The sequence below is a fragment of the Nelumbo nucifera genome, chromosome 5 (genome assembly GCF_055504915.1).
Source record: "Nelumbo nucifera cultivar China Antique chromosome 5, China Antique-T2T, whole genome shotgun sequence".
Classification (NCBI taxonomy): Eukaryota; Viridiplantae; Streptophyta; class Magnoliopsida; order Proteales; family Nelumbonaceae; genus Nelumbo; species Nelumbo nucifera.
This window is the reverse complement of record NC_142653.1, coordinates 80,844,746-80,868,530: the sequence shown is the minus strand read 5'-3', so window position 1 is coordinate 80,868,530 and position 23,785 is coordinate 80,844,746. Positions and strand designations below refer to the sequence as shown.

Sequence of the window (23,785 nt, the reverse complement as noted above, 5' to 3'; positions counted from 1 at the left end):
CGGCTAGAGAAATAAGTGTATGGATGAGGGAATATGCTTAGGATAACATAAATCTTATTAATCAAACACAACTAACATATATACAAGATTTTTTTTTTTTGTTTCTTGTGCTAAAGCTGTTCAAAAGTGAATGGAATATACTATCAAAATAATCTAATGGCATATAATTTAAAAAAAATTATATTCACTTTGGAATGATCAATTTGGATATTTGCTCCAACTCTGGCTTAATCTGTCATAAAATTAAACAGCTTTTATGAACTTTTCCTTTCGCCTTGTCATGTGAGTTGGAGAAGACTACAACCAAGTTACAGCATTGTAGGAACAGATGACTGATGATTACGTTCTGATAAACATCTTCAACAAGTTGATAAATGCCCCTCTTTGTCACGTAGTCATCATGTGGCTGTGACTCACTATTCAATAAAACATATATGTCCAAGTTTACCACCAATTAGGGAATCTCTCGTCTGATGTCAAAGGAATATAAACTTGAAAAATTCGGAATTGCTGGTCTTACCTTGCCATTAATACAACACATCCCATAACGATCAAACTAAGAGTTTCCGGTAGAAGGTACTGAAGTGGATTCAAGTTTCTCTTTTACCTTGCCATTAATATATAACACATCCCATAACGGTCAAACTAAGAGTTTCCGGTAGAAGGTACTGAAGTGGATTCAAGTTTCTCTTTTACCTCCTCAAGTAGAGTCTGGAGATCCCTGAACTCCTCTGTATCTGAGAAGCTAACGGCCTGAAATTTCACAAGGAGAGTTATATGATGTACCATGTTCAAGAAAATAGAAAGATGCTAAACAACAAAAACAACACAATGCTAAGCATTTGCAACATTTCCATGAACCAAATTAAGTACACAAAGATGCAATTCAGATCAGCATTTAGAATTTAGAGAGGGAAAATAAAGCATCATAATCCATCAAAATCAAAATAGATGAATTCATACATATGCAAAATAAGACTGCATATGCTTAAGATTATCTACAGCTTAAAATGTGAAGAGGATCGATACTGTGCCATGTCTAGTTCACTAGCTGGAGAGGCAACTATGATATTTTACAGGTCAATAAGAATTTTAGGCAATCTTTTGCATCCAGTTGTGAATGAGGACATTGGAAATGTAAAACATCACGAGCAACTATTGTAGACATGCTTTGGTGGGGAAGATTCATTAGTTTGTTTCCTGGAGAAAAATAAGTAGTGAATTGGTCAAGGAATGGACTACTGTTAGGCAAGTGGATGCGAGATATTTGGGTAGATGACTGTTTTCGCTTGTGCTGCATAGTAATAAAAAGGAGGGGATAACAGCCCACTGGTTGGACATCTGAAACTGAACTATCTGATTTGAACTAACATTGTAGGCATTGTGTTGCATGTGTGGTGCTTACAAACATTCAAGGATATTGTTGATTTATGTGGTGCTTTTTGGAAGCTCGACCAAAGCAGTGTTACTTGAGATTACTTGCAGTTTGCAAGAATTATTTGATGCAAATTCGAAGCAAAGTAAGAAATTGATGACAAGAGCTCAGATGGCAACGGACCAAAAATAGTGGCCATTTGACCATTCAAAGTTGTTTTGATTTGGCTATATCTGGTAGCATTAAGTTAACTTACAATACTAAATAGCGTAGCTTTACAGCAGATCAATCCAACACATGGTAGTATCCCAACCAAAGACTTTAATTTGGTTGGTTTTTAGGTTCTGCAAGTCAAGTCATGGTGAAAGTCCTCAAAAAATAGACCATGTATAAAAATTGCCATTATTGCTATTTATAGTAATTGTTGTCATTACTATTTATAGTAAAAAACGACTTACTATTTTTTAGCATTTTTTTAGTTCTTATGTTCAAAGGGATTAGAGTTAGGTTCCGTTTGGAAAAAATTTTATAAAGTATTTTTGGTTTTACAAAGTTAAAGTTCTTAGAAAAGCACCTTGGACATTTGGATACGTTTATTTTTCAAAGAATCTAAAAAGTAAAAGCACAAAAAAGCACAAAAGCACAAAAGCACAAAGCCAGTTTTCTTGACTTTGTGCTTTCTGTTAGTGTGATCATGTGAGTCAAATGGTACCCTTTTACCCTTAATAAAATGGCAATAAATAAGTAATTGATTCAATAAAACACAATATTTAAATAAATAATTGCAAACATGATAAAATATTGCCTAAATTATTTAATAATTGTAAAAATAATTAGCTAAGTAATAAAATGGTTATATAATTATAAAATTTAATAAAATAATGAACAAAAGAAGTAAATATAAAAGAAGACTTAATTTAATAATTAGCAAATACATAAATAATTACATGAAAAATACTGAGATAATTAAGAAGAAGTATTACCATATGTCACACATTAAATAAATAATTATGAAAAAAATAAAAAAAAATTAATTAGTAGTAAAATTATTAAAATAACTAATAGAATGGCTAAATAATTTAAAAAGTTAATAAAATAAAAAATCAAACAAAATAAATAAGAAAGTTGATTAAATAATTATCAACAATAGGAACAATTAATAAAATAATTAATTAAAAAGAAAATACTGAGATAATTAAGAAAAAACAAGAAGTCAATAACATATAACATACACTAAATAAATGGAATAATGAAAATAGTATTTATAGATACAGATCAGGTTGGTTCTATTGATGATCAACATTCTAGTTTTGGGCATTCTGCTCTAGTTGGCCATAATCTAATCTCTTGGAAGAGTAAGTAGGCTATTGTTGCCCATAGCTCATGGTCTTTTTTTGTTTTCAAGATTCTATGATTGTGCTAAAAAACAGAGAGTTGGGACTTGGGAGTTGACTTTGAGGGACCATTGATGCTTATTGTGACAATTAGACCACCATTTACATAGCACATATGACATTTGTAAGAGGGTGGTATCTAATGGATAAGTTTGCGTTCTGTTTTATTTCAAGTATTTTGTAGCCAGGGGTATATGTCATAATTTAATATACTTTTGTTGAAAGATGAATATAAATAGAAAAGGGGTAGCACCTCCCATGTTTTCTAGCTGCTCCCCCAATTTTTCTCTGCTCTTCCCTTCCTCGTCTTCTCCTCTACTTCTATTTTATTTGAAATGTTCTGGCTCGCTCGCCTCTGCTTCAACAATACCCCTCCTCTTTAAGCTGGTGTTATGTATCTTCATTCTTCTTAATACAAGACACCTTTCATAAAAGAAGAAACAAAAGGAAAAAAGATGAGATCCTCCCTGCTTTTCTATCCTCCTCATCCCCCCTCTTCTTAAGGAGGCTTATGCCTCCTTGTGCATTGGAGGCTTACACCTCTTATGTTCTGAACTATGCCTCACGCCTCTAGGCAGTGAAATGACTTGAATCACACCTCCAATGGCATTCTCCACATTGATAGTACCAATATCTTTACCTAATTTGACTCTTTCAACTATCTTTCTAGAATGTAAGCACATATCCTATTATCCAAAATTTTTCTCTTGTTCACATCAATTGTTTGTCTCCCTGTTTTCCTTGGTTTCTTTGTTCCATTTTGTACAAGAACACAGTTCTTGATGGAAAATGGCTATGAAGAGAAATACTTGCTCTTCAACATAATCATATGTGGGATCTCACTTCTTTTCCTCCTAACAAGCATATAATTGGGTGTCACTAGGGTAAAATAAAGTGAAACCCTCTCCCTGTTTACTAAAATTGACTTTGTTTGGGTAATCATTTCCCTTACTATTAACCTTGATTGGAATTTGTTTTATACTTTTATTTGGATATAAAAATGCCTTCTTACATGATGATTTGCAAGAATAGGTGTACATGGAGCAACCTTTAGGGTTTGTTGATTAGTGAGAATTGACTAAACAATATAGATTAAGAAAACTTAAGTATGAATGAAACAGCCATCACAAGCATTGTTTGCTTAATTTAGTGAGGTTGTGCAGAAATTTGGACTGAAAAGTGTAGCGTTAATGATCTTATATCCAATTGTGACATTGCAGGAAGAAAGATTGTCTTGGTTATGTAGACAATATAGCTGTTATAGGGAGTTATACTCAAGGTAAAAAAGAGCTTAAAGCTTTTGTAGCACCATGTAGTACCATTTTCAGACTAAGGACCTTTAATGGTTTTCCATGTTCATAGCCAACCCCATGTAGTTGGGAATAAGGCGTGGATGATGTTGATGATGATTTTCAGACTAAGGACATTTGCAAGATAAAATGCTTCTTGGTTATTGAAGTGGTTAGGTCTTCCTCATTGGGATGCAATGGATTGGAGAAGCATGGACTATTATACAAGGTCATTTGTTGATTGAGGGGTATAAAGATGTTAATTGGGTAGGATCTTATCACAGAAGGTTTACTACAAGGATATTGTACATTTTTGGATGTGATCTTGTTACTTGGAGAAGTAAGAAATATGGTGTGGTCACTATTAGTAAAAGGAAGACATAACCCAATGTTGGTTCCAGCTATCTAGGGTCCTAGGAGGGGTAGACTGGACATATGGCCCTAACCTAAGGCACTTTTTGCACAATGTAGCCACCCTTAGACTTGAACCTGTGTTCTCAAAAACTTGCCAGCCTGAGTTTTTACCATTACACTAAGTAACAGCCCCGAATTGCCAGTTGTAGTATTTAAGCTAAATATAAAGTCTCGACTCACACCATGTATGAATTCATACAGTCAAAACATTTGCTTCAAGAGATATGGTGCACAATTTCACTTCCCATGATGTTTTTTGATGGCCGGGCTTTTGTCCATATTGTCCTAAACTAATTTTTCATGAAAGAACAATGTATATTAAAGTTGATTCACTTTGCGAGGGATGTTTTTACTCCTATAAAGTTTGAAGATCAACTAGTTGACTTGTTTACCAAGAGTTTAAGTCAGAGTAGGGTGGATTACATTTGTAAAGAGATAACATATACATTTATAGCATGGGGAATGTTAAAAGTCATAGTTGTGCAAGTAGAAGTAGTTTCTTTTTTTTTTTTGATCAATAACAGAAACTTTATTAATTAAGAGAAAAATTAAGAAGCTTTAGGTACAATAAGGGGGAGATAAAAAGTCTTAGCTCCCCATCAGCAAATTACAATGGAAGGAGATTAAAAATTATCCCAAAAGATAAGACTCCCTATTCACCCCTTGCTTGGTCAACCCATCTGCAAAAGAATTAGCAGTCATCTTCACCCAGCTGTATTGTATCTCAATGCCCCTACATAGCCATAAAATTTTTTTTCTTTTCATTATTGTAGCTCCACAAGCCACTGTCTTCTTTCTTCAACCAGCTAATCACCACCTTTGAATCGCCTTCCAAAATCAGCTGACTGATATTTAGTTCCCTTGCTCTTTGAACTCCTTCCATAGCTGCAAGGATCTCAGCCCTAAGAGAGTCTCCTTCTCCAATAGGGCCAGAGAACGGAGCAATAACAATCCCTTCCTCATTCTTGAAAACTCCCCCAATCCCAGAGGGCCCTGGATTCCTTAGGCTACTGCCATCAAAGTTCACTTTTATAAATCCAAAGGGAGGAGGGGACCACAAGGGACTAAGAGTCCTCTTACACAGAGTAGAGGTTGCAATCTCTTTCCAGTTTCTTAACAGGTCAGCTATAGGAAAGTCTGAAAACAGTTCCATAGTTTTTAGCCGGTGGGCAGCCCTTAAAAGTATAAGGTCTAATAGGTCTTCCAGGGATCTTTCCTTTTCTGAAAAAATTCGAGAGTTTCTTTCCTCCCATAGTGACCAACACACGGCTGCCCTAATACTCCTCCACATCATCTTCACTCGCTTCTTAGGCCATCTGAAAAACGAAGGGGAGAACAACCTTTGGACACTCTCAGGAGGGTTCCAAGTGCACCCAAAGCAGGAAAGTACTCACTCCCAAACAGTTTTAGTAACCTTACAAGAAACCATAAGGTGGTAACCGGATTCCCCATCATCTTTACAGAGAGCATCTATTAGGAAGTAGATCATTTGTATTTATTCTTTCCAGGAAAATTTCCCAACAAAAAAACCCAACCCGAGGAGGAATGGGCTTGCTCCAAATTTCCTTAGTTGGGAAGCACACACCAGGAGGGACAAATGACTGAGTTAAGGTTTCAAAAAACAAAGCACAAGAGAAGGTTCCGGAGTTAGAAGGGATCCAAATTTTGGTGTCTTCCCTATTAGGATCTAGGAAAATATTCTCAAGGATGGCTAACAGAGGTAAGAGGTTGTCCAAGTCTATATCCCTAATTGCCCTTCGCAAGCCAAGGTTCCACCCAAAACCAGAAGTGGAGTTTGAAGGAACTAAAAAAGAAGAGATAGGTTCATTTTTCAAATCTGACAGAGCATACAAGGAGGGAAACTGGTCCTTCAGAGATGAAACCCCAACCCAAAGATGTTCCCAGAATTTTATTCGAATGCCAGAATTAATACCGTACCTGATCCAAGGGGAGAAAGCTGGAAGCAGATCATGGATGGATTTCCACGGAGAAGCAGCTGTAGCCCTTGCCACAATTCTAGAATCCCAGCCGTTGTCTTCCAGCCCATGTATGCTAGCCACGATCTTTGTCCACAATTTTTCCTTTTCCACTATGAACCTCCCCAACCATTTTCCCAACAACGCCATATTCCTTTTCTTGATGTTTCCAATCCCAAGGCCTCCTAGATTTTTACCTCTAATTACCACCTCCCATCTCACCCTATGATCTCTCTTCTCCTATCCAGGCTCCCACAGAAAATTCCTCATTAATTTTTCTATTAGTGTCGAGTATGTAGGGGTACTTCTGTCTTTATACTTATGTTAAGGTTGTTGATCTGTAATATTATATTAGAACTAGTGTCTCTCACTTAAGTAAGGGCACATGTGTCTTTTCCATTATGTTAGTAATATAAAACATGTCTGGCCGAATGGGAGAGGTAATTCTTCTCTCATTCAAACCAGACTTTTCTTCTCTCCTTTTCTCCTCTTTTCTCTCTCTTTCTTTCTTCTTTCTTCTCTCTTCTTGGTTGTTATCATACTAACAGAACTCAAGGGCAGGCCGAATCATAATATGGTATCAGACCACAACTAAGTAACTCGAATCTGCCCAGATTTCTGTTTTCTGCGCACTCAGTCTAGGGTTTTCTCTTGATTTCTCTGCCATCAATTGGAGATAAGGGAAAGGGCTGAAAAGGAGTGGTCGCCCTCTTCCCTTGGAGATGCCTCCAGTTGTGCTGTTCATGGTTGGTTGCTGTGGTTTCTAAGAAGCCCTCCCCTAATCGATGAAGAGAAGAGGACTGATTTGTGTGGTGTAGTGGGTGTCTTGTGTGGTCTGATTTCTTTTTGTGTGGTTTATTTTTCGGGTGATGAGGTAAGAGATTTCTATGCATATTTTTGTTATGAATCAAATAGGAAGTATGTTTCAGGTCGTATGGTGGGATTTCAGACTGTAGCGTGCTAGGGTTTATGTTGTTTTTTTAGTGTGATTCGAAGGGGGAGTGGTCCTCATATAGTGTGGTGAGGTTTCAGGTAGTCGTGGGGTAGGGTTTGTGGTGTAAAGAGTGCAATCTTCAGCAATAACAAGTGCTGAAACCAGTGTGATCAGTGTGATCAAGTAGTGTGCAGTGTGCCGAATTCAGTAATAACAGAATTCAGCAATGGGAGATAGCAGTGATAGCAAATCTAATGTGATGACTGATGATACCTACTGACTACCTGAATGTTCAAATGACCTCCATTAAATTGAATGGGGAGAATTATGTACCTTGGGCTAAATCTATAGAAGTTTTTTTGAAGGCAAAGAAGAAGGTGAAACACATAAGGAGAAACCCTCCACTGATTCTCATGAGGATGATGACTAGGAACAAGAGGATGCACAAATTATCACGTGGTTATGGAACAGTATGGAACCCAAGATTAGAGTAAATTTCATATTTCTTGACACTGCCAAAGATGTGTGGGACCATGCTAAGAAGTTGTATTCTGGTCAAGACAATACAACCAGAGTATATCAGCTATATCAGGAATACTTTAATTTGCAACAAGGCAATTAGAGTTTGAGGAGTACTATGCTAGTATGAGAAACATTCGTAATGAGTTGAATGTTTATCACCCCCTCACTTCTGATGTCAAAATTCAGCAACAACAGAGAGAACAACTTGATGTGACTCGATTTTCAGTGGGGCTGAAATCTGAGTATGAACCAGTGCGGGCTCAGATACTAGGAGGGTCATCTCTCCCTTCCTTAGAAGAGGTGTTTGCTCGACTTCGGAGGACTTCCATTGGATCTACTGAGAACTCTAATGTTTCTGATAGATCAGCCTTTGCAATATCAAAGGGGCCGTGGTGTTAGAGGTGGAGCTTGGAGAGCTCAGTCTGGCCGTAATGGTAGTAGTGGTCTGGTATATGGCCAGAGTGATGGTGGTGGACCTACATATAACCGTGGTGGTGGTCGTACTGGAGGTAGAGATTCAGGGGGAGTCCGTGGCAGAGAGTGTGGCTCGGGTCCGAGGAGATGTACTCATTGTGGTATGGATGGACATACCATTAATTATTGCTATGACTTGCATGGTCCACCCTCAACTTGGGCCAATCATGCCATGACTAGTGACACCAGTTTCAGACAGGAGAGTCGTTCAACTGATCAGATGCCTCCTACATCCACAGATGTCTCCGCGAAGGAGATGGTGAGTGTTCCCCGTGATGAGTATGAGAGGTTTGTCAAATCCACATCTCAGCAGAACACGGCTACTTTTGCACACTCAGGTATGGATTGTTTGGCATCCACACCCAATCCCTGGATTATTGACTCTGGAGCCTCCGATCACATGACTGGAACTCTAGGTGTGTTTTCTTTCCTCTCTCATTGGTCAACATCACATTTTACCCTTCTTCGTGTGTTTTTTAGGATCTCAAGACGGGGATGAAGATTGGTGGAGGGCATGAAGCTGGTGGATTGTATTATCTTGACGGTGGTGGAAGAACACCAGCAGCTCTCCAATCATCTCTCCTCTATCCAGTGGCACTATCGATTTGGTCATCCTTCGCTGAAAGTTTTGAAGTCTTTGGTTCCTTCATTGAGTCAACTTTCTGTTTTAGATTGTGAGTCGTGTCAGTTGGGGAAACATCATCGTGTTCCCTTTAGTCCTAGGGTTGATAACCGTGTGTCGAGTCATTTTTCTTTGGTTCATTCAGATGTTTGGGGTCCTTATAAAGTGATGTCATACAATGGATATAGATATTTTGTCATTTTTGTTGATGATTATTCAAGGATGACGTGGCTCTATTTAATGAAAGAAAGGAGTGAATTGTTTACCATCTTCCAAAAATTTTATGCTGAGATTCGCAACCAATTTGGTGTTCACATTAGAATTTTTCGTTCCGATAATGGTCGTGAATATTTCTCTTCATCATTTCAAGAATACTTGGACCAACATAGCATTATACATCAGACCTCATGTACCCACACCCCACAACAAAATAGGGTGGCTGAGAGAAAAAATCGTCATCTTTTGGAAATAGCTCGATCCCTCATGCATCACATGAATGCTCCCAAACCCTTTTGGAGTGATGCGGTGCTTACTTCTTGCTTCTTGATTTATCGGATGCCCACGTCTATCCTTGATGGTCATTCCCCATTCACTACCTTGTTTCCCACCTTGTCTCCGCTTCCTCTTTCTCCTCAGGTTTTTGGGTGTGTCTGCTTCGTCCATAATCTAGGCCCCGGGAAGGACAAGTTAGATGCACGATCCATTAAGTGCATCTTCCTTAGTTATTCCTGGACCAAGAAAGGGTATAAGTGTTATCATCATATTTATCGACATTCCTTTGTGTGTGCTGATGTTACCTTCTTTGAGTCTACTATGTTACCTTCTTTGGGGTCCAGTGATGCTTCTTCCTCCTCATCACCTCCTCCTCTTCCACTTCCAGTTGCGGATTTTGTTCCCCTTGTTCCAGCTGTGACCAAGTCCTTGCCTCCAGTGCCACCACCTGTTGAATGACCACCTATCCGTCAAGTGTATACACATCGCCCACATGTACCGGCTGCTACTCCTCCAGCTCCATCAACGTCGACAGATCCGGCAGTTGTCTCCACACTAGCCTCAAACCTAGTATCTAATCTTGATCATCCCATTGCCTTGCGGAAAGGTAAACGCACTTGTACCCTTCATCCTATTTCTAATTAAGTTTCACTCACTCACCTTTCCCCTTCTCATCGCCAGTTTATTTCTTTGTTATCCTCAGTTGTTGTCCCCAAGGATGTCCAGGAAGCCCTTGCCTCTCCAGGGTGGTGCCGTGCAATGGAAGAACTCTCAGCTCTAACTCATAATCATACTTGGGACCTCACCACTCTTCCTCCTGGGAAGCAGGTTGTCGGTTGTAAGTGGGTTTATATTGTTAAGTATTTACCTGATGGTAGTGTAGAGCGCCTGAAAGCTAGATTGGTTGTAAAAGGGTACTCCCAAACCTATGCTATTGACTACACAGAGACCTTCTCCTCAATTGCTAAGATAGGTTCGATTCGTGTTGTGATCTCTCTTGCTGCTATGTATGATTGGCCCCTCTATCAGCTTGATATCAAGAATGCTTTCTTGCATGGTGATTTGCTCGAGGAGGTCTATATGGAGCAACCACCGGGGTTTGTTGCTCAGGGGGAGGATGGTAAGGTATGCAGACTTTAAAGAAGGCTATTTATGGGCTTAAACAGTCTCCTCGAGCATGGTTTGGTAGGTCCGGTGAGTTGGTAAAGAAGTTTGGTATGAAACAGTGCCAAGTTGATCATTCAGTCTTCAATCATGATTCTTAGGCAGAAAAAATCCTATTGGTGGTGTATGTAGATGATATTGTTATTACCAGGAATGATAAAATGGGCAATGACAGGTTGAAGACTTTTCTACAGGAACATTTTCAAACAAAGGACCTTGGTAAATTGAAATATTTCTTGGGGATAGAAGTAGCAAGGTCTAAGCGTGGTATTAATTTGTGTCAGAGGAAATGTGTGCTTGATTTGCTGGAGGAAACAGGTTTGTTAGGTGCTAAACCAGCTGAAACACCTATGGAAACAAATACTAAGTTGAGCAGTGATATGGGTGAAGTGTTTGAAGACCCTGGTAGATACCGGCGACTTGTAGGTAAACTGAACTACCTAACCATTACTTGGCCAGATATTTCATTTGTGGTTAGTGTGGTAAGTCAGTTCATGCAGAAACCTCCGGTTCCTCATTGGGATGTGGTTCTAAGAATTGTGAGGTATTTAAAAGGGACTCTTGGTCATGGTTTGATATACAAAAGTGGTGGAAAACTTGAAATAGAAGGATATACTGATGCTGATTGGGCTGGTTCTATGTTTGATAGGAGGTCTACCACAGGCTATTGCACTTTTCTTGGGGGTAATCTAGTGACATGGAAAAGTAAGAAGCAGACAGTTGTGGCGAGAAGCAGTGCAGAGGCAGAATATAGAACTATGACACATACTACTTGTGAATTAGTGTGGCTAAGGAACCTTTTACAGGAGATAGGATACAATGTTAACACTCCAATGAAGCTCTATTGTGACAATCAGGCTGCAATTCATATTTCTTCTAATCCGGTGTTTCATGAAAGAACCAAGCACATTGTTGAGACACAAATAAAGGGGATACAAGTGTACAAGAAAAGGCCACGCCAACCTTTAAAGAATGTAACTAACAGCCAACCACTAGAACAAACTAAATAACAAACTAGACAAGTGGACTGGACAAGTGGAGAGGCTGGTACAACAGAATTGTAACAGCAGTATATAAATAAGGAAAGGAAGTTAGGAGGGGATTATGATATGGGAATACAATCTTTCTTTCTCTCTCTCTCTCTCTCTATCTTTCTCTCTCATTCAGGAGGCATGCTCCCTCGAAAGAGTCCCTGAGTTAGGCAGTTCCTAACAAGTTGGTATCAGAGCCATGATGCCAAGCACAAGGTCATCCGCAATGGAGAACAGAGTCGACAACATGGAAGGAGAAATGCAAAGAATATCGGCTGACATCAAAGAAATCAAAGAAAGCTTTGCATCCTTGCTTGAACGACTGGCACAAGCACCACCTGCGCCAATTCAGGAAGAGCGCAGTGACACCAGTCATCGAAGCGGATCAAGAACAGCAAGAATCGAGTTTCCCATCTTCGCAGGGGGAGATCCCACATCCTGGCTTCTGCGAACAAAAAGGTACTTCGATTACCACGACACACAGGGACCTGATCGTGTCCCATTAGCTTCTGCACACTTGGAAGGAGAGGTGATCGTCTGGTACCAGTGGTACCGGCGACGACACCCAAGAGCCACATGGGCAGACTTCACTGACGCCTTAACCATACGATTTGGAGTCTCGGCTTTTGAGAACTATGATGAAAGCCTCGCTAAGCTACGACAGGCTGGCTCCATCCAAGACTATCAGATGGCGTTCGAAAGATTAGCTGTGCGCGTGCAAGGCTGGCCAGAAAACGCGCTTATCGGCAGTTTTGTTGGTGGACTCGGGGAAGAATTGCAGCTGGAGGTAAAAGCCATGCAACCCACCACCGTTCTTGAAGTAGCAACATTAGCTTGACTACATGAAGACAAACTGAATCGGGCAAGAAGGATTAATCGACCTCTGGAAGCTGCGATCACACTAGGTATACCGAACCCAGAACCAGGTATCTTGGGTAAACCGGAGCCTAGATCAGGAGTATCATAGGCAAGGATGCCAACTCTGGTTCAGGCCCCGGCTCAGCCAAGAGGTTAACATGGGCTGAGATGCAAGCCCGGCGAGAAAAGGGCCTTTGTTATGCATGTGGAGACAAATTCGGACCAGGCCATCGCTGCAAGATCCCTCAAGTTTTCTTCCTTCAACCTGAAACCGAATATGTCAAGCAATCAACAGACATTAAAGAGCCAATGGACAACCAAGAATGGGGGCAATGGACAAAGGAATACCCAGAAGTATCACTGCAAGCCTTGACCGGTCTTGCTTCTTCTCAAACTATGAGAGTAACCGGACTGGTACAAGGGTGCCATGTGTCGGTTCTGATAGATAGTGGCAGCACCCTCAATTTCATTACCAAAACATTGGTCAGACAACTAGGGATTCCAGTCCAACCATGTACAACCTTCCGGGTGCACGTAGCTAATGGGAGCAACCTGGTGTGCGATAGTACGTGCACAGAATTAAAGATGAAGATACAAGGACATGAGTTCGAGGTAGATCTGCACCCCCTAGAAATCAGTGGAGCAGATGTAGTCCTCGGAGTCCAATGGTTAAGGAAACTAGGGCCGGTGATATGTGATTGGGCCCGTCTCACCATGGATTTTCAAGTGGGCAGCTCATAGGTGCATATTCAAGGGCAGTTGTCCAAGGGTCCAGGGCCTATTAGTCTTGCGTCCCTAAGGAAAAAGGCAGCAGACCCAGCCCACGTCGTTTTAATGCAGATAAACTCCACGGGAACGGCCCCATTCTGGCCCAAGGAAGCAGATCCGAAGAAGGCCGCACACAACTACAGCAGCTACTTTAGAAGTTCTCAGTGATCTTCCAAGAACCTAAGGAACTACCACCAAAACGTGCCCATGATCATTGCATTCCATTGCTTCCCGGAACTGCACCCACAAATGTAAGGCCCTATTGTTACCCCTATTTTCAGAAACTAGAGATTGAGAGGCAAGTGCAAGATAAGCTTGACAGAAAAATTATACAACCCAGCCAAAGCCCATTCTCCTCGCCAGTATTACTTGTGAAAAAGAAGGATGAGACATGGCGGTTTTGTATAGACTATAGGGCTCTGAACAACATTACTGTGAAGGATCGATTTCGCATACCGGTAATCGATGAACTCGGCAGGGCCACCATATTCTCTAAACTAGACCTGAGATCGGGATATCATCAAATTCGGGTCCATGAGGGAGACATCCACAAGACTGCCTTTCGTACACACGAAGGGCATTATGAATTTCTGGTTATGCCGTTTGGGTTGACCAATGCGCCAGCTACGTTCCAAGCCCTTATGAATGGCATATTTCGATCCCATTTGCGCAAATTTATACTCGTTTTTTTTTTATGATATACTTGTATATAGCGCTACATGGGACGAACACCTAGTACATCCAAATCACCTTGGAACCGCTAAGGACTCATAAACTCCTTGCAAAGGAGTCAAAATGCGCATTTGGACAGACACACGTACACTATTTAGGGCACGTGGTAGCAGCAGACCCGGAAAAGATCTCAAGCATGATAAATTGGTCCCGACCTCAAAATGTTAAGGAGTTACGAGGCTTCTTGGGTTTAACAGGGTACTACCGGCGATTCATTAGAGGGTATGGACTGATTGCTGCCCCCTTGACAAGTCTACTTAAGAAGAATGGGTTCTGCTGGACTAGGGAGGCCCAACAGGCCTTCGAGACACTCAAAACAGTTGTCTCATCCCCACCGACTCTCGCACTTCCAGACTTCTCAAAGGACTTCATCATTGAATGTGATGCGTCAAGCCAAGGAGTTGGTGCAGTCCTCATGCAAGAAGAAAGGCCACTAGCGTTTTTCAGCAAAGCAATGACAGCACAGAAATGGGCCAAATCAGTATACGAACGTGAACTGATAGCAATTGTTCTCGCAGTTCAGAGGTGGTGGCCCTACCTTCTAGGAAGGAGGTTCATCATACGAACTGACCACCAGAGCCTGAAATTTCTGTTGGAGCAGTCCGTACTATCCCCGGAACAGCAGCGATGGATAGCCAAATTACTTGGCTACAATTATGTCATTAAATACAAGGCAGGGCACACTAACAAGGTGGCAGATGCACTGTCACGCCAGTCACAACTATTTCCATTACTTCTCACTGGCCCAACATGTTCCTTCATGGGTCAGCTAAGGGAAGAAGCTGAAAGGCACCCACAACTGAGCAAGTTGTGTTCACAGGTCCAAGAGGACCCTACTAGCCACCCAGGGTACACAGTGGAGAATAACTTGCTGCTGTATAAACGCCAAATGGTGATACCACAGGATTCAGCCCATATTCAGCAGCTTCTGGAAGTGTTCCACTCATCCCCAGCAGGACACTCAAGGATCCTGCGCACTTACAAGAGACTAGCCACCCAATTCCACTGGAAAGGCATGCAAAATTCGGTCCAAAAGTTCATAGCCGAATGCATCATTTGCCAGAAAAATAAGGCGGATACCCAGTCTCCAGCAGGGCTGCTACAACCACTCCCAATTCCTACACAAGTGTGGGCAGATATATCCATGGACTTTATAACGGGGCTTCCCCTTTCCTATGGCAAGTCCGTCATTCTCGTAGTGGTTGATAGATTCACCAAATACTGCCATTTCCTCCCTCTGTCCCACCCCTTTACAGCCTCCATGGTGGCTGAGATTTTTACTAAGGAGGTGGCACGACTGCATGGTACCCCTAACTCTATTGTCTCAGACCACGACCCTATTTTTATGAGTCGTTTCTGGGCAGAACTTTTTCGACTACAGGGAGTGAAACTCTTCAAATCTACCAGCTACCACCCTCAAACAGATGGGTAGATTGAGGTGGTCAACCGGAGTTTGGAAACCTATCTAAGGTGCTATGCAGGGGATAGGCCACGTCAGTGGCTCAAGTGGCTTCATTGGGCAGAATGGTGGTACAATACCATGTATCATAGTGCAGCAGGAATGACTCCCTTCCAGGCTCTATATGGATGGGACCCACCTCCCCTACTCCCATATGAGAAAGGGTCTACAGCAGTAGCAGCAGTAGAAGACCAACTCCTCCAGCGAGATAGGGTGTTACAAGATCTCAAATCCCACCTCCATCGAACCCAATAATGGATGGCAAACTCCTACAACAGAAGGCATAGGCCTGTCCAGCACCAGATTGGGGAGCAAGTCTTCCTTAAATTACAATCATATAAGCAAGTTTCAGTAGCAGGCCACCGGTGGAACAAGCTGAGCCCTAGGTACTTCGGCCCATTTCGGATTGTGGAACGCATTGGGTCGGTGGCATACAGGCTTGACCTCCCAGCAACATCAAAATTACACCCTGTATTCCATGTATCCCTACTGAAGAAATGGCCAAAAACAGGGGCAATAACAACGACCACCCTCTCATCATTCTTGGAAGATGGCCAAGTTCAAATTGAGCCCACTCAGATAACAGAATTCAGGTGGATACACAAAGGGAATCACATCGAACCAGAGGCATTGGTGGTATGGTCAGGTCTCCCAATTGAGGATGCAACTTGGGAACCTTACTTGGATTTACAGAATAGATTCCCACATCTTGACCTTGAGGGCAAGGACGCTTTCAAGGGAGGAGGAACTGTTGAGACACAAAAAAAGGGGATACAAGTGTACAAGAAAAGGCCACGCCAGCCTTTAAAAAATGTAACTAACAGCCAACCACTAGAACAAACTAAATAACAAACTAGACAAGTGGATTGGACAAGTGGAGAGGCTGGTACAACAAAATTGTAACAACAGTATATAAATAAGGAAAGGAAGTTAGGAGGGAATTATGATTTGGGAATACAATCTCTCTCTCTCTCTCTCTCTCTCTCTCTCTCATTCAGGAGGCAGGCTCCTTCGAAAGAGTCCCTGAGTTGGGCAGTTCCTAACACACATAGAGGTTGACTGTCACTTTGTGAGAGAGAAGGTGTTGAATGGAGCGATAGACACTGCATATGTTAACATAGGAAACCAGTGGGCAGACTTATTTACTAAAGGTTTGAGTCGGGGAAGAGTGGACTACATATGTAACAAGCTAGGATTATATGATATATACTCACCAGCTTGAGGGGGAGTGTTAGTGTCGAGTATGTAGGGGTATTTCTGTCTTTATACTTATGTTGAGGTTGCTGATCTGTAATATTATATTAGAACTAGTGTCCCTCACTTAAGTAAGGGCACATGTGTCTTTTCCATTATGTTAGTAATATAAAACATGTCTGGCCGAATGGGAGGGGTAATTTTTCTCTCATTCGAACCAGACTTTTCTTCTCTCTTTTTTTCCTCTTTTCTCTCTCTTTCTTTCTTCTTCTTTCTTCTTCTCTCTTCTTGGTTGTTATCAGACTAACAAAACTCAAGGGCAGGCCGAATCATAATATTTTCCAATAAGTTGTAGATCTTAGTGGGGATCTTAAACACTGACAAATAATAAACAGGTAAGTTAGCTAGGGAGGACCTAATCAGAGTGCCTCTCCCACCCAAGGAAAGATAATTTCTCTTCCAGGACGCAAGCCTCTTCTCAAATCTCTCCACTACCGAAGTCCAAAAGCTTTCGTTCTTAGGATTATCTCTTAAAGGGAGGCCCAAGTACATATACGTCAAAGGCCAATCTGAGATTGCACAACCTAACACACCTGCAAAATTCCTTAATTCCCTCTCCTCCACATTCACCCCCCACCACACAACTGTTATCAAAGTTCACCTTAAGGTTAGACATCTGCTCAAAGAGTTGTATTGCTAATTTTAAATTTCAGATCCAACTTATATTCCCACCCTCACAAAACAAAATTGTGTCATCTGCAAACTAGAGATGTGCGGTGGTACCTCCTCCCTTCCAACTCTCCACCCTTTTATCAGATTCCTCGAGTCTGCTCTATGGATCAATCTCCCAAGTACATCAGCAATCAGGGTAAAAAGAAAGGGGGAGAGTGGGTCTCCTTGTCTTATACCTCTCAAAGCAGGAAAAAAGTCAACCACCGTTCCATTCACCAAGATAGAATAGTCACAAATCCTAATACAGCCCCAAATCCATTTACACTACCTTTCTCCAAAGCCATAGCTTCTCAACACCTCCACTAAAAAAGACCAATCCACTAGGTCATAAGCCTTCTCCAAATCCAATTTGCATACCACTCCCTTCTTCTTAGATTTCCTGAAGCTCTCCAAACTCTCATTTGCAATGAGGATTTGATCAGTGATCTGTCTTCCCTCTACAAAGGCTCCTTGGTTGGGTGCAATAATAGAGGGGAAGACCTTCTTTATCCTGAGAGACAACACTTTTGCAATTATTTTATATAAGCTATTCACCAAACTAATATGTCTGAAATCCTTAGGTTGTGATGCCTCTTTCTTCTTTGGGACCAAAGCAATGAAAGTTGAGTTCATGGCCGGATTAATTATTCCTCTATTGTGAAACTCCTCAAAGACTGACCTAAGATCCTTCTCCACGATATCCTAGCAATCCTGATAAAAAGCCATTATAAAGCCATCTGGGCCTGGAGCTTTTGTCCTATCCATTGAGAATACTGCTTCCTTTATCTCTTCCATATCAAACCTCTTTTCCAACCACTCTCTGTTCTCTGCACTTAGAGTCGGCCAATCCAAACCCTCCAACCACACCCTCTCACTCAAAGGCCTCCTGAATATAGATTTGAAATGAATTACTAAGGCCTCTACTATTTCTGTCGGGTTTGACAAGACTGCTCCTACTTCCAATTTTGATATGAGATTCTTTTTTCTCCTCCCATTTGCCATTGAATGGAAAAATATAGTGTTTCTATCTCCCTCCTTTAGCCACTTACACCTGGATTTTTGCCTCCAACTTATTTCCTCCTTAATCAGAATATCCTTCATCTGCCTCCTCAAGTCCCATCTCATTTTCCTATCTTCCTCTCCAAAGGATCCCCTCTCTTCCTTCATATCCAAATCCTCAATCTGCTCCAGCAAGACTTGTTTCCTTTCCTCTATTCTTCCAAACTCCAACCTATTCCACTCCTTTAATTGTGATTTTAGAAATTGAAGTTTCTTGTGGAACCTCATTCCCTCCCATTCTACTACTGGATTAAATTGCTCCCACCACTCCCTGATCTTCTCACTGAACCCCGGATGGGTCAACCACATATTTTCAAACCTGAATGGAGTGGGTCCATCACCTCTCAATTCCTCCGTACACATCACTATAGGCCAATGGTCTGAAGTAATTCTTGGAAGTGCCCTAGATAATAGGTTACCCCAATGTTCCTTCTAGTTTGTTGAGAACAAGAACCTGTCCAGCTTGGAGCATACTGGCCTCGATTGAAGGGTGCACCAAGTGAAGCTATTATTTAGGAGTAGAAGTTCTTTAAGCTCCAAGGTATCCACAAAATGGTTGAACTTTCTCATACTTGTTGTCACTCTCTGCCTAGGGTTGTTGGTTTCCTCTATAAACCGCACTACATTAAAATCCCCTCCCACACACCAAGGTCCCTCCCAGAGGCCCCTAACATCACTCAGGTCCTCCCACAATTTCTTCCTCTGCCTATAGTCATTGGGGCCATAAACATTTGTTAGTACCCATTCGTACCCATCTTCCACTTGTTTGAACTTCAAGGAGACAGAGAAATCATATTAGCAACTCCAAGCCGATTAGTATATCTTCTTTCCACAGTGTTATAATCCCACTTGAGGATCCCCATGATGGAGCGGCCACCCACTTTATTCCCCTATCTTTCCACACACTCCTTTCCCATCTGCAATCAATATCCATTCTTTTAGACTCCTGGATCATTACCACATCCGGGTTAAACTTCTCAATCACCTCTTTAATTGTTGCTCTCTTCCTTACACTGCCCAAGCCCCTCACATTCCAACTTAGAATTCTCATTTTAACTTCTCAAGCTCAATCCCAACTCCTCCAGCCTCTACTTAACCCCTTTCCTTCTATACCCTCTCACCTCAAACTTCTTGTCCCCCTCAATATCTCTTTTCAACCTCTTCACTCAACTTTCTTTTTTTTTTATCTTACTATCCTCTTATTTTTTGCAAAAAAACTTTTAGGTCATTTGGATTCTTCAGTTTGCATCCCAGCTTTTGCACAAATTCTACAACTAACTCTTCCTTGCTAGTTTCCTCCTTATCTAATGTTCCTCTCTTCTCACTCCTAGGAATCTTCTCAATCCTTTCCTTATTTCCTCCATCATTTGTCCTTTCTACCCCTTCTGTAATCCCCCTTTGCATTTCCTTCCTCTCCACTTCACCCATTAGACCCTCAATGATTTCCCAATTCTTTGTCTCCCTACAAGTTTTCTCCACCACTTCCTCCCCTTCCTTATCCCCTTGTACCCTCACTGTGGCTTTTTGACCATGGGCCTCGGACACTTGGTTGAGAAAGGAATCTGGAACAAGGGACACAGTAGCAAAAACTGAATTGATAGAGTTAACAGAATTACCTGAGGTCAACTGAGGGTGGAGAGGGGTATTCAAACGAGGAAGATTGGTTGTCACTCCCTGTTCAGAAAATTTGGAGCTCTCTGTCTCCTCGGGTTAGAGGAAATTAATCCCCGTCACTTGGTCTGCACAAAGACCTCTTCAAGTAGTAGTTTCTCAACTCATTCATCTTAGCATTCACATTTCTCCCACATTCATTTTCTGGGCATGCTGCTTCTTGACTGCCCTATACTCTGCATACAACATAGTAAGCTCCAAATGCACCCTTCTATTTTGCCCAGCCTGCTCTAATTCCTTCGATGATATCCTCCTCAATCTCTCCCTTGTTATGAATTATTGAACCAAGGTACCGAAAATGGTGACATTGAGTTAACTCTTTGTCTACAATCCAAAGTGTATCTTGATTTACACTCCTATTATTTCTAAATTTACATGTCATATACTCTGTTTCTAAGGCATTTATCCATGAGCTTAATTTTGCATTTAAACCTTCATTAGTTTCATCAATTAAAACAATGCCATCTACAAACAACATGCATCATTGAACTTCCTCTTAAATATCTTTAGTCAATTCATCTATAATCAGTACAAATAGATAAGAGCTAAATGTGGAACCTTGGTTAAAAACCATAGTAACTATAAAATCTGAAGTCTCTCCAACTGGCGTTCTAACATTGGTTGTTTTCCCCTCATGCATATCCTTAATTAGGTCTATATACCAATTTTGAACCCCTTTTTTTTCCAAGACCCACCATATTATCTCTTTAGGAACTTTATCATATGCCTTTTCTAGATCAATGAACACCATGAGAAGCGCTTTCTTCTTCTCTATAAATTTTTCTACCAATTAACTCAAAATAAATATAGCTTCCATGGCTGATTTCCCTAGCATAAAGCCAAATTGATTCTCTAATACACTTGTTTCAAGTGATAATCTTTGTTCAATTATTCTCCCCCAAAGTTTCATAGTGTGGCTCATAAGTTTAATCCCCCAATATACAACTTTGTATATCACCTTTGTTCTTAAAATATAGGCATCATATTGTTGTTTCTCCAATCATCAGGCATCTTCGTTTCTTTCACTATCTTATTAAATAGCTCGGTTATAACAAGCCTATCTCTCCCATACCTTTCCATTACGTCCTACTACCTTTCCCTTGTACATTTTATTTAATGACTCTTCTACTTCAATAGGTCTAACTCTAGGAAGGTACAAATTATTTTTAACACAACTAGTATTGCTAGATTCTCCTCCATTTGCACCCTCTCCCTACTATTCATTTAATAATTTTTCAAAATAGTTTTCCCATCGTTGTTTGATTTCCCTATCTTTTACCAAGACTCTTTGATCTTCATCTTTGCATCTAACATGGTCTAAATCATTGCCTTTCCTTTCTCTCAGCTTTTTATACATTCCTTTTCCTCCCTCTTTAGTGCTTAGTTTATGGTAAAGCTCATCATAAGCCTTACTTTTAACATCATTCACTTTTGAATACAATATAAAATAATAATTTTGAATAAAGGGTAAAATAATGACTTCGCAAGGATGCTTTTTAGCCTCAATCATTAACATGGATAAATGCCAAGGTTGTGTGAAAAGAAACATTACTAGCAAGATTAACTTCTATTACCAACATAAGAACAACATCTCTTGAATATATGAGAGGACAGACAATACCAGCTTAACCGTGTTTTTCAGGTGCATCTCAGCTGCAATGAGTTCTCGACAACTTTTCGTAGATGATGAAATTTCAATGTAGACCTTACAAAGTTGCCAAGAGGCATGAGCAAATTTCTTAAACCGTTCTCTGTTACTCCATAAATCAGCTCCCTGTCAACAATATTTAATTAAATATGGATAACATAGAGGTTAGAAACATCAAAGTTGCCAAGAGGATCCTCAGTTAGAAGCATTTGAATGATAGAATATTTTTTATTCATATTTATTTAACAATTGATGAATTAAAATTTTTTTTCTTGATGCTAAAAGGATCTACAGTAAGCTGGTATGAAGAATTCCTTCAGTCTAGGGTTGGCTGCCAATATAAGTCGAATGTTCATATTCTAAATGATCCCAAGAAGCATGAAAGTGGATTGTGTCCACTCCAAATAATTGTTTCCATTTAGAGAAGATCTTTAGCAAGAGAACAATTTGAGTGGCTTGGACTAGATCATGCCAAATAAAAGGTGAGAAATAGTCATACTTAAGCTCAACCCAGGCCTAACCCTATGCATTGGGCCATAGGGTTGGCTGCCAATATAAGTCTAATGTCCATATTCTAAATGATCCCAAAAAGCATGAAAGTGGATTGTGCCCACTCCAAATAATTGTTCCCATTTAGAGAAGATATTTAGCAAGAGAACAATTTGAGTGGCTTGGACTAGATCATGCCAAATAAGAGGAGAGATGGCTTGGACTATGCATTGGGCCTTAGACTTGAGCATAGTTGTCAAGGCATCACCTAGGCGACTAGGCACCTCACCCAAACACCTCGACTTTTAGCAACTAGGCACCCTTCTAGTCTAGGCAACTAAGCACCCACCTAGGCAACAAAAATGACAAAGTGGGTGCCTTTTATAATATCATTTATATTGTTGTATCTTATTAATGTATGTGTTAAAAGATTTTATTATATGCTATAAATATATATAGATATCAACTATACTTTGTTTTAATGTTTTACTATTGAAATTTAAAAGATCAACAGGTTTTGAGGAGAGGAAAAGAAAGCAAGAAAGAATAGAATTATAAAGAGGTTCTTATTTTCTATTCTCTCTCTAATTAAATAAAACAGAAACTTCATCCTTGTTTTTTTCTATTTTACTTTCCATCTTGAATATTTATCATATAAAGTTAATAACCTTCTTTAACTGCTAATTGATATGAAATTGCTCTATTAAATACTTATTATAGAATTAATAACCTTCTTTTGAATATTTATCAAAAGTTAGGTTTTATATGATAAATTTTTTATCGCCTAGGCGACTAGGCACCCTAGTGTCGCCTAGAATCGCCTAGACGCCTTGAAAACTATGGGCTCGAGAACAAAGTCAAGCCTCACCTATCCAACCTAGGCCCAAACCACACTGAAATCTGGTGCACTTGGGTTGGAGTTGGACTTGGGTTTGTCAATAGCCCCACAACAAAACTTGACATAAATGTATGTGTATAATTGTACATGCATACGTTTATGCAAATATGTATCTATATAAGTATGTATGCATAAGTGCTAGCTGAAGAGATGTAGAGAAACATTTATTATTTAACTATCAGGCCATTGGTTGACCCATTTGACATGGACGGATGAAGATGAACTACTTAACCAAGACCCAAACAAAGGGGGTTTATTTTTCATGTTGGTTTTTGAATACAAGTTTTATATTATTAAAATTATTGGATATAGATTTAATTAGTAGAACTTATTAGAGAGAAACAAAAATACTTCAAAATAAGGTATCTAAGGAGAGAGAATGGGAGTTAACACCTTAATGAAGTGGAAAGTTATAATAACTTAAATTATATTTTCTACTCACACAGTAAGAAAGGGACTGAATTCATAAGTAGGGGGTTTTACTCAAGAAAAGTCCACAAAGCTCGTTTATTTAATGTACCTTAAATATAGGATTTAGTAAGAGAGAATGTGCATTAATACCTTAATATGAGACTTAATGAGAGAAAATAGAATGAATTTAATAAAAGCAG

The 23,785-nt window shown here is 40.3% G+C and overlaps 1 protein-coding gene across 2 annotated transcripts in view; it reads right to left on the bottom strand.

The window, feature by feature from the left end:
- Window positions 1-278: 278 nt before the first annotated feature.
- The window catches only part of LOC104593837 (uncharacterized), a 71,431-nt gene continuing 47,924 nt past the window's right edge, over window positions 279-23,785 (bottom strand). Inside the window, exons 19-22 of one of the 2 annotated variants that reach the window (XM_010253860.3) lie at window positions 21,761-21,913; window positions 697-753; window positions 521-607; window positions 279-416 (exon numbers count right to left, since the gene is read on the bottom strand). In XM_010253860.3, the coding sequence (XP_010252162.1) occupies window positions 557-607; window positions 697-753; window positions 21,761-21,913 (261 nt within the window). In that variant the 3' untranslated portion in view covers window positions 279-416; window positions 521-556. Of the gene's footprint in view, window positions 417-520; window positions 754-21,760; window positions 21,914-23,785 lie in introns of both variants that reach the window. The other variant, XM_088888052.1, reaches the window with a different exon arrangement.